General features: G+C 42.3%; 1 protein-coding gene across 1 annotated transcript in view; it reads right to left on the bottom strand.

Moving 5' to 3' along the window:
* Window positions 1-4,377: 4,377 nt before the first annotated feature.
* Window positions 4,378-14,731, bottom strand: part of LOC126481750 (putative leucine-rich repeat-containing protein DDB_G0290503) — a 196,237-nt gene continuing 185,883 nt past the window's right edge. Inside the window, exon 10 of the mRNA XM_050105705.1 lies at window positions 4,378-4,587. Coding sequence (XP_049961662.1) covers window positions 4,378-4,587 — 210 coding nt within the window. The remainder of the gene's footprint in view (window positions 4,588-14,731) is intronic.

The following is a 14,731-nucleotide window of genomic DNA, read 5'->3' as shown; positions in this document are numbered from 1 at the left end:
CTTCAGAATTTGAAAGAGAGTATTCCAGTCAACATTGTCAAAAGCTTTCTCTAAGTTTACAAATGCTAGAAACGTAGGTTTGCCTTTCCTTAACCTTTCTTCTAAGATAAGTCGTAGGGTCAGTATTGCCTCACGTGTTCCAGTGTTTCTACGGAATCCAAACTGATCTTCCCCGAGGTCGGCTTCTACCAGTTTTTCCATTCGTCAGTAAAGAATTCGCATTAGTATTTTGCAGCTATGACTTATTAAACCGATAGTTCGGTAATTTCCACATCTGTCAACACCTGCTTTCTTTGGGATTGGAATTATTATATTCTTCTTGAAGTCTGAGGGTATTTCGCCTGTCTCATACATCTTGCTCACCAGATGGTAGAGTTTTGTCAGGACTGGCTCTCCCAAGGCTGTCAGTAGTTCTAATGGAATGTTGTCTACTCCCGGGGCCTTGTTTGGACTCAGATCTTTCAGTGCTCTGTCAAACTCTTCACGCAGTATCACATCTCCCATTTCATCTTCATCTACCTCCTCTTCCATTTCCATAAAATTGTCCTCAAGAACATCGCCCCTGTATAGGACCCTCTATATACTCCTTCCACCTTTCTGCTTTCCCTTCTTTGGTTAGAACTGGGTTTCCATCTGAGCTCTTGATATTGATGCAAGTGGTTCTCTTTTCTCCAAAGGTCTCTCTAATTTTCCTGTAGGCATTATCTATCTTATCCCTCGTGAGATCAGCCTCTACATCCTTACATTTGTCCTCTAGCCATCCCTGCTTAGCCATTTTGCACTTCCTGTTGATCTCATTTTTGAGATGTTTGTATTCCTTCTTGCCTGCTTCACTTACTACATTTTTGTATTTTCTCCTTTCATCAATTAAATTCAGTATCTCTTCTGTTACCCAAGGATTTCTACTAGCCCTCATCCTTTTACCTATTTGATCCTGCGCTGCCTTCACTATTTCATCCCTCAAAGCTACCCATTCCTCTTCTACTGTATTTCTTTCCCCCATTCCTGTCAATTGTTCCCTTATGCTCTCCCTGAAACTCTGTACAACCTCTGGTTCTTTCAGTTTATCAAGGTCCCATCTCCTTAAATTCCCACCTTTTTGCAGTTTCTTCAGTTTTAATCTACAGTTCATAACCAATAGATTGTGGTCGGAGTCCACATCTGCCCCTGGAAATGTCTTACAATTTAAAATCTGTTTCCTAAATCTCTGTCTTACCATTATATAATCTATCTGAAACCTTATAGTATCTAGTATCTCCAGGGTTCTTCCATGTATACAACCTTCTTTCATGATTCTTGAACCAAGTGTTAGCTATGATTAAGTTATGCTCTGTGCAAAATTCTACCAGACGGCTTCCTCTTTCATTTCTTAGCCCCAATCCATATTCACCTACTATGTCTCCTTCTCTCCCTTTTCCTACTGAGGAATTCCAGTCACCCATGTCTATTAAATTTTCGTCTCCCTTCACTACCTGAATAATTTCTTTTATCTCATCATACATTTCGTCAATTTCTTCATCATCTGCAGAGCTAGTTGGCATATAAACTTGTACTACTGTAGCAGGCATGGGCTTCGTGTCTATCTTGGCCACAATAATGCGTTCACTATGCTGTTTGTAGTAGCTTACCTGCACTCCAATTTTTTATTCATTATTAAATCTACTCCTGCATTACCCCTATTTGATTTTGTATTTATAACCCTGTATTCACCTGACCAAAAGTCTTGTTCGTCCTGCCACTGATCTTCACTAATTCCCACTATATCTAACTTTAACCTATCCATTTCCCTTTTTAAATTTTCTAACCTACCAGCCCGATTAAGGGATCTGACATTCCACGCTCCGATCCGTAGAATGCCAGTTTTCTTTCTCCTGATAACAACATCCTCCTGAGTAGTCCCCGCCCAGAGATCCGAATGGGGGACTATTTTACCTCCGGAATATTTTACCCAAAGAAGATGCTATCATCATTTAATCATACAGTAAAGCTGCATGCCCTCGGGAAAAATTACGGCTGTAGTTTCCCCTTGCTTTCAGCCATTCGCAGTACCACAACAGCAAGGACCACAACAACGAGATAGAATATAGGTTCTGACAAAGATATTGCAGAGATTGGGAGAGGGATGAAGAGAGGGAGGGGCAAGAGGGGGGGGGGGAGATATGGTGCAGGTGGCAGTGTGTGTTTGGGAAGGGGGTGCCAAATAGCTAAAAAAAATGGGCAAAATGTCAGAAGAGGCCTCATGCCCTAAAATTATGCCCTGGAACAAAGGCCATTCTGTCTGACATTTTGCCCACAGAATCTAGAACAGCTTTCCATCATCAACTCACTCTCTGCAGTATCTTGCTGAGACACTAAGCTATGACCTTCTGCACCCATTTCCCTACCATGTGGCTCCTTCCCCTGTGACTGTCCTTACTGTAAGACAAGCCCTAAGCTCCCTCCTACCACCGCCACCTATACGAGCCCTGCAACTGACAAAACTACTAAAGGGAGCACCACTTGTGAAATGAAACATCACGTACCAGCTGTTTTGTAAACACTGTTCGGCCTTCTACATTGGTATGACAACCACCAAGTTATAAGTTAGGATGAATGGGCATAGATAGAGGGTTATACTGGCAACACACAATATCCCGTTGAAGAGTATGCTCTACTGCAGCATGTCTTTGGTTCTTGCCACCCACCTAGTCTTATTTTACATTAATTTCTTTGGTCTTGGCATTTTTTAATAAGTGTTCCTTTCTTTGTTACATTTTAGTTTTCTATATTTATTATTTTCTGAGCTGTCTATTTTTCTCTGACTCCAACCTCCACCTGTGCAATGCACTTAGCTTCCTGCTCTTATTAACTCTTGCAAGATGTTTCATCAGTAATCTCTGTCTTATTACCCTATTTTCCACGTTTAAGCTCTCACGTTTTCAAATCTCATCCAGTGGAGCCCACAACAACAAATTTTTTCGTCTCATCATGTCCAGTACATCTCTCCTGTCCTGGGTTTCTCGGTGACTCTTCTGAAATTCTCTTCATTTCCTAAACCATGACAGTCCTTTTCCTTCATCCCCCTTCCTTCCCTTTCAACCCTTTTGCCTGATAAAGAAGTTTCTGCTTCCAAAAGCTCGTACGTTTCGTTTACTTTTATGAGTTTTCTCCTGCCATTCTTGGTGAGCAGATTTTTTTTTAATCTATTGTGCAGGCAGAAATGTACATAGCTGACCCATCATTTATACAGTAGAAATAAAATGACTTTAATGTGTTAAGTCCTGTACTTAAAACAAAGATGAAGTAACTTACCAGACGAAAGCGTTGGTAGGTTGACAGAGATGCTAACAAACACAAACACAAACACACACACAAAATTCAAGCTTTCGCAACCCACGGTTGCTTCATCAGGAAAGAGGGAAGGAGAGGGAAAGACGAAAGGATGTGGGTTTTAAGGGAGAGGGTAAGGAGTCATTCCAATCCCGGGAGCAGAAAGACTTACCTTAGGGGGAAAAAAGGGACAGGTATACACTCGCGCACACACACACACATATCCATCCGCACATATACAGACACAAGCAGACATATGTAAAGGCAAAGAGTTTTGGGCTGTCTGCTTGTGTCTGTATATGTGTGTGTATGCGAGTGTATACCTGTCCCTTTTTTCCCCCTAAGGTAAATCTTTCCGCTCCCAGGATTGGAATGACTCCTTACCCTCTCCCTTACAACCCACATCCTTTCGTCTTTCCCTCTCCTTCCCTCTTTCCTGATGAAGCAACCGTGGGTTGCGAAAGCTTGAATTTTATGTGTGTGTTTGTGTTTGTTAGTGTCTCTATCAACCTACCAACACTTTCATCTGGTAAGTTACATCATCTTTGTTTTTAGATATATTTTTCCCACGTGGAATGTTTCCCTCTATTATATTCAAGTCCTGTACTTACATTGACACATGTTCATTATGATACAGACACTCTATTAAACACTGCACTAAAAAAAAAAAAAAAAAAAAAAAAAAAAAAAAAAAAAAAAAAATAATAATAATAATAATAATAATAATAATACAGCTTGCAGAGATTTGGTCACATTATGTAATATGATGGAGGTAACCAGTAACTTGTCAAATCTGATGCTAAACCACAGTCCTTCATAACTTATGTTTTTCCTGAAGCCCCTAAAATGTCAAAAGACAAACAGAAGTATGCAAGGAAGCAATGAAGATTGTAAATAGGTGTGTCATTGACTGTGTTACACTAAACTTGAGAAGTACAAAGTTCCTGGTCCCACCAATCTAAATCGTCACATAAGGTATATAAAAATTTATAATCAATTATTTAAACATTACATAATAAAATAAATATGAACAAACAAATCTAGTTCTTCAGAGCATTGAAATAGGTGTCATAACAGGTAGCGATTACTGCAAAGATTTGTAACTATTTCACTAAATTTTGATACCTTCTCATTAATCTCCTGAACTTGTTTCAGAAGTTCTTCACATTGCTGCTCTGTCAAATAACGTTTTTGAGATTCTTCTTGTAACTTAGTCTGTGCTTCTTCCATTTCTTCTGTTAAGGAATTCAGATTCTGAAGCTCTTCTTGAATCTTGTCCTGAAGAAAGTACACACATTATGTAACATATTGTTGTCATATTTTCTCACATTTAGATTCTCAGCATAATGCATTACCAAAAAGGAAATGCAATAAGATGAATGTAACAATTCTTATGAGATGAAATAATGAAAGCAGCAGAGGTTCACATAGGTAAAAGACAAGGCCCAATATTAATCACAGTACAAAGCACATGATATTGAGTTTAATTGTTGGAAGGAGAAAATATAAAAATCCAATGAAAGGAGCAGATGAAAGGGAATAGAAACATCTAAAAAAGTGTGACAGATGGGAAGTTCAAAACTGCTAATTGTCAATGACTGAACGAAAGTGCGAGGCTGTAGGAGCTTGCATGACTAGGTAAAAGGTGAGTGCCACCTATAGAAAAATTAAAGAGAACCTCGGAAAAAAAGAAAAGCAGCTGCATGAGAGTCAAAAGTTCAGCTGGCAAGCCAGTACTAAGTAAAGAAGGGAAGGGTGAAAGGCGGGAGGAATAAATAGATGGTCTATATAAGGAAAACAAATTTGAGGACAATATTATGAAAGAGAAGAGGAAGCATGTGAAGATGAGATGGGAGATATGATAATGGAAGAAGAATTTGATAGAGTACTGGAAAACCTATGTGTAGTAGACGACATTCCCTCAGAACTGTTGACATCCACAGGAGAGGCAACCCTGACTAAACTACTCCATATGGTGTGCAAGATATGTGAGACAGGAGACATACCATCAGAGTTAAAGAACAATGTAATAATTCCAACTCCAAAGAAAGCAGATGCTGACTGGTATTAACAGTACCAAACCATCAGTTCAATAAATCATGATTGCAAAATGGCATGAGTTATTTACAGAAGAGTGAAACAATTATTAGAAGCCAAACTCAAGAAAGATCACTTTGGGTTTCAAAGAAATGCAGGAACAACTGAGGCCACACTATCCCTATAAGTTATCCTAGAGGACAGGCTGATGATATGCAAACCTATGTTTATAGTATTTGTAGATTTGAATAAAGATTTTGACAGTGTTGACTATGTTGCACTCTTTGAAACTGTAGCAGGACTACCGTTTGGGACAGGAAAACCCAGTTTTGGTGCAATATTTCTGAGTGTGCAAGTTACAGTCAGGCGTGGGCCTGTTTACAGTGAGTTACACTCACCAGCAGTTGCGAAGCAAAATAGAGGCCACAGGGGCGTAGAACCGCTGGAAAAAGTACATGCAGTGGTTTGCATGGTGCAAGTCACAGGTAGAAGGGGCCCACTGGCAAATCTAAGTCTTATGAGTATGTGACATGGAATGTTGCTTCTAGCAAAACAAAGGTGCACAGCTGCATATAAATAGGTGCCGGTTCACTAACAAAGCATTCAAGTGTGACAGCTCTCCTAGACAGTGAGCTGTGTCACACCACCGGCTACACACAGCAGCAGGTGGGGCGCCAGTGTTCTAGTCCACAGCAGGTCACTGGTTCCACCCTCTGAGGCCAACATGGGGTCCGCAGCCAGCCAGCAGCGGGCCACACCATGGCTCACTACTGTGGGCAGTCTTGTTGGCTCCCAACACATGCCGGAGGCAAGGGCTGCAGATATGGATGCCGGATCGTGGGCGCTTGATGTTGCCATGATCTTAACCACGACGGCAAAGAAGCACGCAGCGGGCCCCAGCGAGTGGCATTGAGACGACAGGGGTGAAGACCACTAAGTCAGCTGCTGGCGCAGTCCTGACATCACCACAACTCTGCAGCTATACAAGGCCGACACACAGCTGTGTGTTGCACGGGTTGCTGAGGCAGCCATTCCACGCCAAACCATTTCTCAGACAGCGAATAGATGTCCTCAACACTGTGGGACCCAGTGACACAGACTGAGGGGAACGCGGCACTGTAGTTGGGAACAATAAATCACTTGGCAAGCTCGGATGAGTCTTAATATGGTGCCTTCTACCTCTTCCCACTACATTTGGTGTTCCTGTTACATTCTGTGTCAGACGTTCCCACTACATTTGGTGTCAGAATAGCGGACGTCGTCTGTACAGTATGACATTTGAGCCCACCGCCTGCATTACAGTCACAACATGTGGTGAGTTTTGACCAGTTTGCTTTTGCGTATTGGACGTTTTCTTTCTTTTTTGTGTTTTTGAGTATGGCTCCTGGCAGGTCATTTTAGATGTTTTGCGTAGGCATATTATTTTTTTTCTGTTAGTGTGTTTGGGGCAGTAAGATGTTGTTTTTCGTGGCACTTGATTACTTTTGTATTGGTGCATGATGTTACTGAGTATGATGATACTAAGGTGTATGGACTTGGGTTATTTTTGTAACGGGGAACGAAAGCAACACAATGGCAAAGTCAGGAACGTGAGATGTGTCGGAACCAGAAGCGGTATGGAATTTTGTTGGAAAAGGTGGCACAGTGACAGTGGACAATACGCAGTTGAGGAGTGACTTAACATCTAGAAGGGAGCAGGAAGCCACATCGGATCAGTCGTTATTGCCTAGGATGCCCCAACAGGAGATGGATCCAGCTGCTACAAGTTTGATTATTCCATTTTCTGGCAAGGCATCTGAGGATGTGCGTTCATTTGTGGAGGACTTGGAAACTTCAGCTGTGATGAATGGTTGGTCTGATTAACAGTTGTTACATGTAGCCAAGATTATATTAACAGGTGAAGTGAAGACATATGTAAGGTGTTCTGAGGCCTTAAGGAAGGCAGGACAGTTTAAGCAGTTGAAGGATGAACTTTTGCGAAGGTACAAGAAACAGACTAGCACTCAGTACTTCAGGGAGAGGTTGAGTACAATGACGAAGAGGCAGGGGAGATGTAGAGAAACTTGTGGACAGAATAAGAGAAATTAACAAGTACACTTACGAGTTGGATCAGAGTGGTGAAGCAAATGGTGTTCTGTCGCAGAAGGCTGAGAAAAGGGCATATGATGTATTTTTGAGGGGGTTACCAGTGCATATATCATGGAAAGTGCATGAAGGGACTCTGAAAGATTTGTATTTGGGCATTCAGCAGGCAATCCAATGTGAGGAAATAGACGTGGCAACGGTGGTACGTGATAGACAAACAGTGTTTACAGTGGATGTAAAATGTTATAAGTGTGGTCATACGGGACATGTGCAGAGGCAATGTACCCAGTCACTGAGGAATAGAGGAAGGAGTGGAAATCAGCAGTGTGGACGATGGTGAAGTGGAGTTAGTAGAGGTAGACAATCGTTTAACAGTAGAGGGTCCCAAGACCCACCTAAGGGGGCTCCTGTTTAATTTCAATGCTACAAATATGTATGCAGAGGTGGAATGTTCAGTGGTAGGATCCATAGGAACTAAAACATTTAAGATTTTGTTGGACACAGGGGAGCAAATGTCAGTAGGTACTAAGAGTTAAATAGGATGAAGGAAGTTAGACCATGTTATAAGTTGCGTGGAGTGGGGGATAAGGAGGTCACACCTTTGGGGTCAGTGACAGTTGACTTTCGCATAGGGAAAGTCCAATTTGATGCATGCATGGAGGTAGTAACATGGGTAAGCGAGAGCTATGACATGATCCTAGGAGTAGATTTCTTGCATCAACATCATGCCAAAATTCACCTTGGACAACAAACTGTGGAACTTGGTGGAATGTTATTTCAGCTAGGGGAAACTGTTGTCGATGCAGATCTGTCACGAGGGGCGTTCAACGTAATGAACAAACCAACTGAACTGCGTACATTAGCATTAAGACTTAATTCGCATGCGTGTATGTGTGGTGGCACCAGGAAGTCGCTTTGGGTAAGTGTGGAGTCGAATCTACCTGTGGGTACAGTATATGTTCTTGAACCATTGGGGGATAATGAAGTTTTGGGTCCACATTGGGGGATAATGAAGTTTTGGGTCCACATTGGGGGATAATGAAGTTTTGGGTCCATTGGGTTGTTTTGCAAAATGTTATATTGTACGTATAGAGGAGGGGAACGAAGGCCAAGTAGATCCTGTGAACATGGATAATTTTAGCACTGTAGTCGCAAAGTTGAGAAAAGGAGTTATAGTAGCAAATCTGGATGTGCCAGATGACAAAGACTGATGTTCGAGTGGTAGGCAAAGCGTTCAACCACTAACTGCCATCAGAACTGCATTGCATGACAAAATTAAGTATTTGCAAGGAGGAGAAAGAGAGCATATGGAAGAATTATTATGGGAATTTAAGGATTTGTTTTTCACACAAGGGCCATTGCCAGCAACTCCATTAGTGCAACACAGGATACCAACAGGGAATGAAGCACCTGTTTACACAAACCATACAGAATACCGAGGTATTTATAGCCAATTGTGGAACATTTCATTGATCAACATCTTGCGGACGGTATTATAGAGCATAGTAATAGTTGCTGGGGAGCAGGCATTGTTGTTGTACCTAAAAAATCTGTGGATGAAACTATGAAATACGGGTTCTGCTGTGACTACTGATACCTCAGTAATAATAGAGTAATGGACACATACCCCATTCCAAACATATCAGAGACTTTGGATCACTTAGGACAGTGCCAGTACTTTTTTACAATGGATTTGACAAGTGGTTATCATCAGTTATAAGTGGCGCCAGAGGATCGTCCAAAAACTGCGTTCTCTACTCCTGGAGGCCATTACCAGTACATCATAATGCCATTCGGTTTGAAAAACGCTCTGGCAACATTTCAGAGGTTGCTAGACAGTGTCTTGAGGGGTTTGAAACCACTGCAGTGTCTTGTCTATTTGGATGACATTATAGTGTTCTCAAGTAGTATGGAGTAACATAGATAATGGTCTAGGGAAGTCTTTATGAGGTTAAGGGCAGCTTGTTTGATGTTGAGCCTGGAGAAGTGTCATTTTGCATTAGAAGAAGTAAAATATTTGGGCCATATTATCAATAAGGACGGAATGTGAACAGATCCAAGGGTGGTACACGCTGTAGGGGATTTTTGAGAACTGAAAACAGGTAAGGAAGTGCAGTCATTCATCATAATTTGAAATTTCTTTTGAAAGTTCATGAAGGATTTTGCACATTTAGCACAGCCATTGACACGATTGTTATGGAAGGGTGTGAAATTTGAGTGGACAGAAGAGTGTCAGGAAGCGTTTGACAAACTGAAAGAAGTGTTAACATCAAGTTTCCAGATTTTGAAAAGGAGTTTATACTAGCATGCGATGCATCAAATCAAGCATTAGGGTGTGTTTTTAGTCAGGAAATTGATGGGAAAGAACATCCTGTAGCCTAAGCATTTAGGCAGCTGAATGCAGCAGAGAGGAATTACTCAACAACAGAGGGGAAGATGCTTAGTATAATCTATGGAATCACATATTTTAAATGTTATTTATATGGGAGAAGATTTCAGGTAGTGACAGATCATGCTGCATTGAAGTGGTTGTTGGGGCTGAAGGATCTGTCCACTAGACTTGCTAGATGGGCTTTGAGGCTTAGTGAATTCAACTACGAGGTGGTGCAGCGCATGCACTAAGTAAGAAGGTGGCAAAAGTAAAAATCATAGGTTATGACCTAGCGGTATGGAAAGAATTACAGGACACAGACAACGATTGTAAATTGTATCAGGCACAGCCACAATTTAATTATGTACGACGGTCTTCTGTGCAGAGAAACGAAGTTAGGGCCAAGGTTAGTAGTGCCAGTGAAGCTGAGGGATGAGGTTTTAAAGGAGGCACGTGATCACATGTTATCTGGTCATGGAGAGTGTAGAGCGATGAATAGGAGAGTGGCAGAGAGGTATTGGTGGAGAGGTAGGAAAGTAGATGCGGATCAGAAGGTCAAGAATTGTATACAATGTGCGCAGAGAGCAGATTTGATTCGGAAACAGATACAGCTTCAACGATTGCAGGAAGTGACATGTCCATTCTCTATGTTGGGGATTGATGTCTTAGGACATTTCAGGGAACAGATTTGTTCTGACAATAATAGACCTTTTTTGAGGTATATGGAGATGGTGGCTATGCCAAATCAACAGGCAGCAATGGTCGTACAAGCGTTAATAAACAATTAGATTTTGAAGTTTGGTGTACCGGACAGTAATAACTGACCAAGGGACCAACTTCATGTCGGATTTAATGAAGGAACTGTGTAAACTGTTGAACGTAAAGAAGTTGAGGACAAGTGTGTTGCATCCACAGGAAACAGAAGGACAGAATGAGTACACAGAACAATTGGGAAGATGCTGAGTTTTTGTGTGGATTCTCATCACCGTCAGAGGGACGACTATTTGAAGCATATTGTACATGCATACAATGCAAAAGTACATACCTTTACTGGTTTGTCTCTGTATGAGGTAGTGTATGGGTGAAAAATGCCGTCACCATTTGATTTAGTGAAGCTATAGAAAGGAAGGACCAGTGAATCTGTACGTCAATTTGTGGGAACAATTTGGGACGTTTGGAAAAAGATACAAAAAGTGAATATGAAGGCTTTGGAAAGGCAGGAAGATGCGGTGAAGGGGAAAGGAAGTTTACCACAGTATAGAGTGGGGCAATGGGTAATGCTGTCCAGCCCCTATATGCAAAAAGGGAAAATAAAGAAGTTCCTCACGAGGTATCAAGGGCCATACCGAGTTGTTGAAACCACATCCTCCCTTAATGTTAAGCTTCAGCTGCCAACTAGAACAATGATAGTATACATTTGATGGTTACGGCCATTTAACGGGTTGCCTGGATGTGATGCCAAGCATGTCACAGGAAGGAAAGAGGAAGAAAGAGAGAGTGAAGAGAGGTGCTAAGCACAGAGAAAACCGGGAAGATAAGAGTACAGCGTGAAGTACCGTATGCTTTGCGATCCAGAAAGTAGTAGAGTATTTGTTGTTTTTTTTTGTTTTCTTGTTATGTATCATTGGGTTTGCGTAGATTAATTAGGCATTGTATTTTCATATATGTATTTTCGAGTATAGCCTACTAGGGACAGCAGTCTTTTTGAAAAGGGAGGAAGGGTGATGGTGATCCCTGTTCTCAGGTCACTGGAAAGGGGAGCATTGAGCAAGTTGGTAGAAGTAAGAAACTAAGGAGATATTCCTGATTTCAGCAGCTAGCAACCAGTACGCCGAGATGACAAGGGAGGAATTACGGAGCTGCCATAGAGGGAAGATAACAGTATGTCCAGCCAGGGTGATAAGCACCAATCCAGACATGTGCACGGCACAGTTATTTTTAGCCAGGAGGGAAGAAATAGACTGTCCAAGGGACATCATTGAGCCAAAATTGAGCTTGCAATGGGTTGGGCTGCATTGGATCTTCTCCACCTACAAAAAATTAGTAGTACAAGGCGTGTTTTTTAAGTAAGTACCATTTTGCAATTAAAAAAAGACATGCTAAGATAGCTCAATAATTTTATTTTTACATGAAAGCCTGTACCTTAATCTACTTTTCTACATAATTTCCGTCAATTTTGAGGCACTTGTCATAACGTTGAACCAGTTTTTGAATACCCTCCTCATAGAAGTCTGCTGCCTGACTTGTTAACCACTGCATCACCATTGTTTTGACTTCGTCATCGTATTGAAGACGCTGACTGCCCAGGTGTTTCTTCAAGTGCCGGAACAGATGGTAGCCACTGGGGGCAAGATTGGGGCTGTGTGGAGGATGAGCTAGAGTTTCCCATCGAAAAGATGTTATGAGATATTTGGTCTGTTTTGCCACATGCAGACGGGGATTGTCTTGCAGCAAAATGATGCCCTTGCTCAACTTCCATGGACTGTTGCTTTGATTCTGGTGTGACGTAGGCCATCCATGTTTCATTGCCCATAGATATTTGGCAAGAAATCATCACCCTCATTGTAGTACTGCTCAAGGAAAGTCAATGTACTGTCTAAACATTTGGTTTTGTGCACATCCGTCAACATTTTCGGCACCCAACGTGCGCACAATTTTTGGTAATTCAAGTGCTCGGTCACAATGCCATACAAAACACTACACTAGGAAAGTCATCACACAAGGAGGTAATCATAAAGCGTCTGTTTTCTCTCACCTTATTGCCCACTTCCTGCACCAAACTTTCATTAATGACCGAAGGACGCCCACTCCGCTGTTCATCGTGCACATCTGTGCAGTCATCTTTAAATGCTCTCACCCACTTTCTTACCATTCCATCACTCATAATGTTTTCTCTGTAAACTGCACAGATCTCAACAATGAATATCGATCACTTTTAGGCCTTTAGCGCTAAGAAATCTCATAACAACCCGTACTTCACAGTCGGCCGGACTCACGATTATCGGAGGCATCTTAAACGCTCAGTACACTACGTAAACAAATAATAATCAGACTGTAATGGCATCAGTTCATAGATTAAGGTACACACTTTAATGTAAAAATAAAATTATTGAGATATCTTAGCACATCTTTTTTTAATTTCAAAACGGTACTTACTTAAAAAACACGCCTCGTAGTAGCAAGTTGTTTTGAGCAGGGAGCGAAATTTGTAGAGCTCAAGGGGAATGGAATTTTAATCAGTAGAACTGTGTGTAACATAATAGGACCAACCTTCCATCTGCCAGTGTCAATTTCAGGAGTCATGCAAGTGAATGTTACACAGCCACAGCCCTACTGGCCAGAAGCCACTTTAGAGTTTTTGCCAAGGCAGAATCTGACTGTGTGAAATCAAACCCTGGAGCCAGGTGGTGTTGTGATCCATGAACCAGTTCATTTTAGAGCAAGAGGGGCGCCCATAAACCAGTTCATTTTAGAGTAAGAGGGGTGCACATCAGCCGAACAGCTTGTGCAATGTGTTGAACAGGATAGGGAAAGGCAACGGCAAATAACGATCAAAACAGAGGCACACAGCTTCATATATATAGGTGCTGGTTCACTAACAAAGCATTCAAGTGTGACAGCTCTCCTGGATGGTGGGGCATGTCACACCACTGGCTACACGCAGCAGCAAATGGGGCGCCAGCGTTCCAGTCCACGGCAAGTCGCTAGTTGACCCTCTGAGGCCAACACGGGGTCTGCAGCCAGCCAGCAGCAGGCCATGCCATGGCTCACTACTGCCGGCAGTCTTGTTGGCTCCCAACACATGCTGGAGGCATCCCGAGGTGAGGGCTGCAGATTTGGATGCCGGATCGCGGGCGCTTGTTGTCGCCACGATCTCAACCATGACGGAAAAGAAGCATGTAGCGGGCCCCAGCGAGTGGTGCTGAGGTGGCAGGGGCAAAAACTGCTGAGTCAGCTGCTGGCAGAACCCTGATGTTGCCACAACTCCATGACTGTACTAGGGTGACACATAGCTGTGCGTTGCAGGGGTCGCTGAGCCAGCCATTCTGCACCAAGCCGTTTCGCAGACAGTGAAGTGGTGTCCTCAGCATTGCAGGACCCAGTGACACAGGCCGAGGGGAGCGTGGTGCTGTAATTGGAAACAATAAATCACTTGGAAAGCTCGGACGAGTCTTAATACGGTGCCTTCTACCCCTTCCCGCTACGCAGACTGAGGGGAGTGCGGCACTGTAGTTGGAAACAATAAATCATTTGGAAAGTTTGGACGAGTCTTAATATGGTGCCTTCTACTCCTTCCCACTACATTTGGTGTTGCTGTTACATTCAGTGTCAGAAGTTCCCGCTACAATATTGTGAAGGCAGCGGGGATAGAATACAAAGAGCACAAGGTTATTTACAACTTGTACAGAAACCAGATTGCAGTTATAAGAATTGAGAGACGTGTAAGGGAAGCCTTATTTTAGAAGGTGGCAGTTTGTACTCACTAAATAAAAAAAATCAATTTTTGAAAATATAATATAATTGGTTAGATAAAAAAGTCTATATCCCAAGCAACAGCAGGAGGACACACATATAGAGGTATTTGAATCTGCAAGCTTTCAGAGTCAGTGGCTCTTTCTTCTGGCAGAAAGGGGGGTGGGGGGCAGAAGGTGGGCCTTACCAGTTAAACTGGTAAGGAAAGACTGATTGTTGGGGACTATACTGGATGAGATTTGAAAACCTGGGAACTGGAAGATGGAAGATAGGATAATTTTAAATTCAGAGACTACTGACAAAACATTGTGCAAGAGATAACAAGCTATGTGCATTGTATGTGGTAGAGCTGGGGGATGGGGGCAGGGGGGATGGGGGCAGGGAAAAATAGGCAGGTCGGAAAATGAAAGAAAACTAAAAGGGAGTGAAGAAAGGAATAGTTACTATGAAGAAATA

This window comes from Schistocerca serialis, chromosome 5, assembly GCF_023864345.2.
Source record: "Schistocerca serialis cubense isolate TAMUIC-IGC-003099 chromosome 5, iqSchSeri2.2, whole genome shotgun sequence".
NCBI lineage: Eukaryota > Metazoa > Arthropoda > Insecta > Orthoptera > Acrididae > Schistocerca > Schistocerca serialis.
This window is presented reverse-complemented; position numbering and strand designations above follow the sequence as displayed.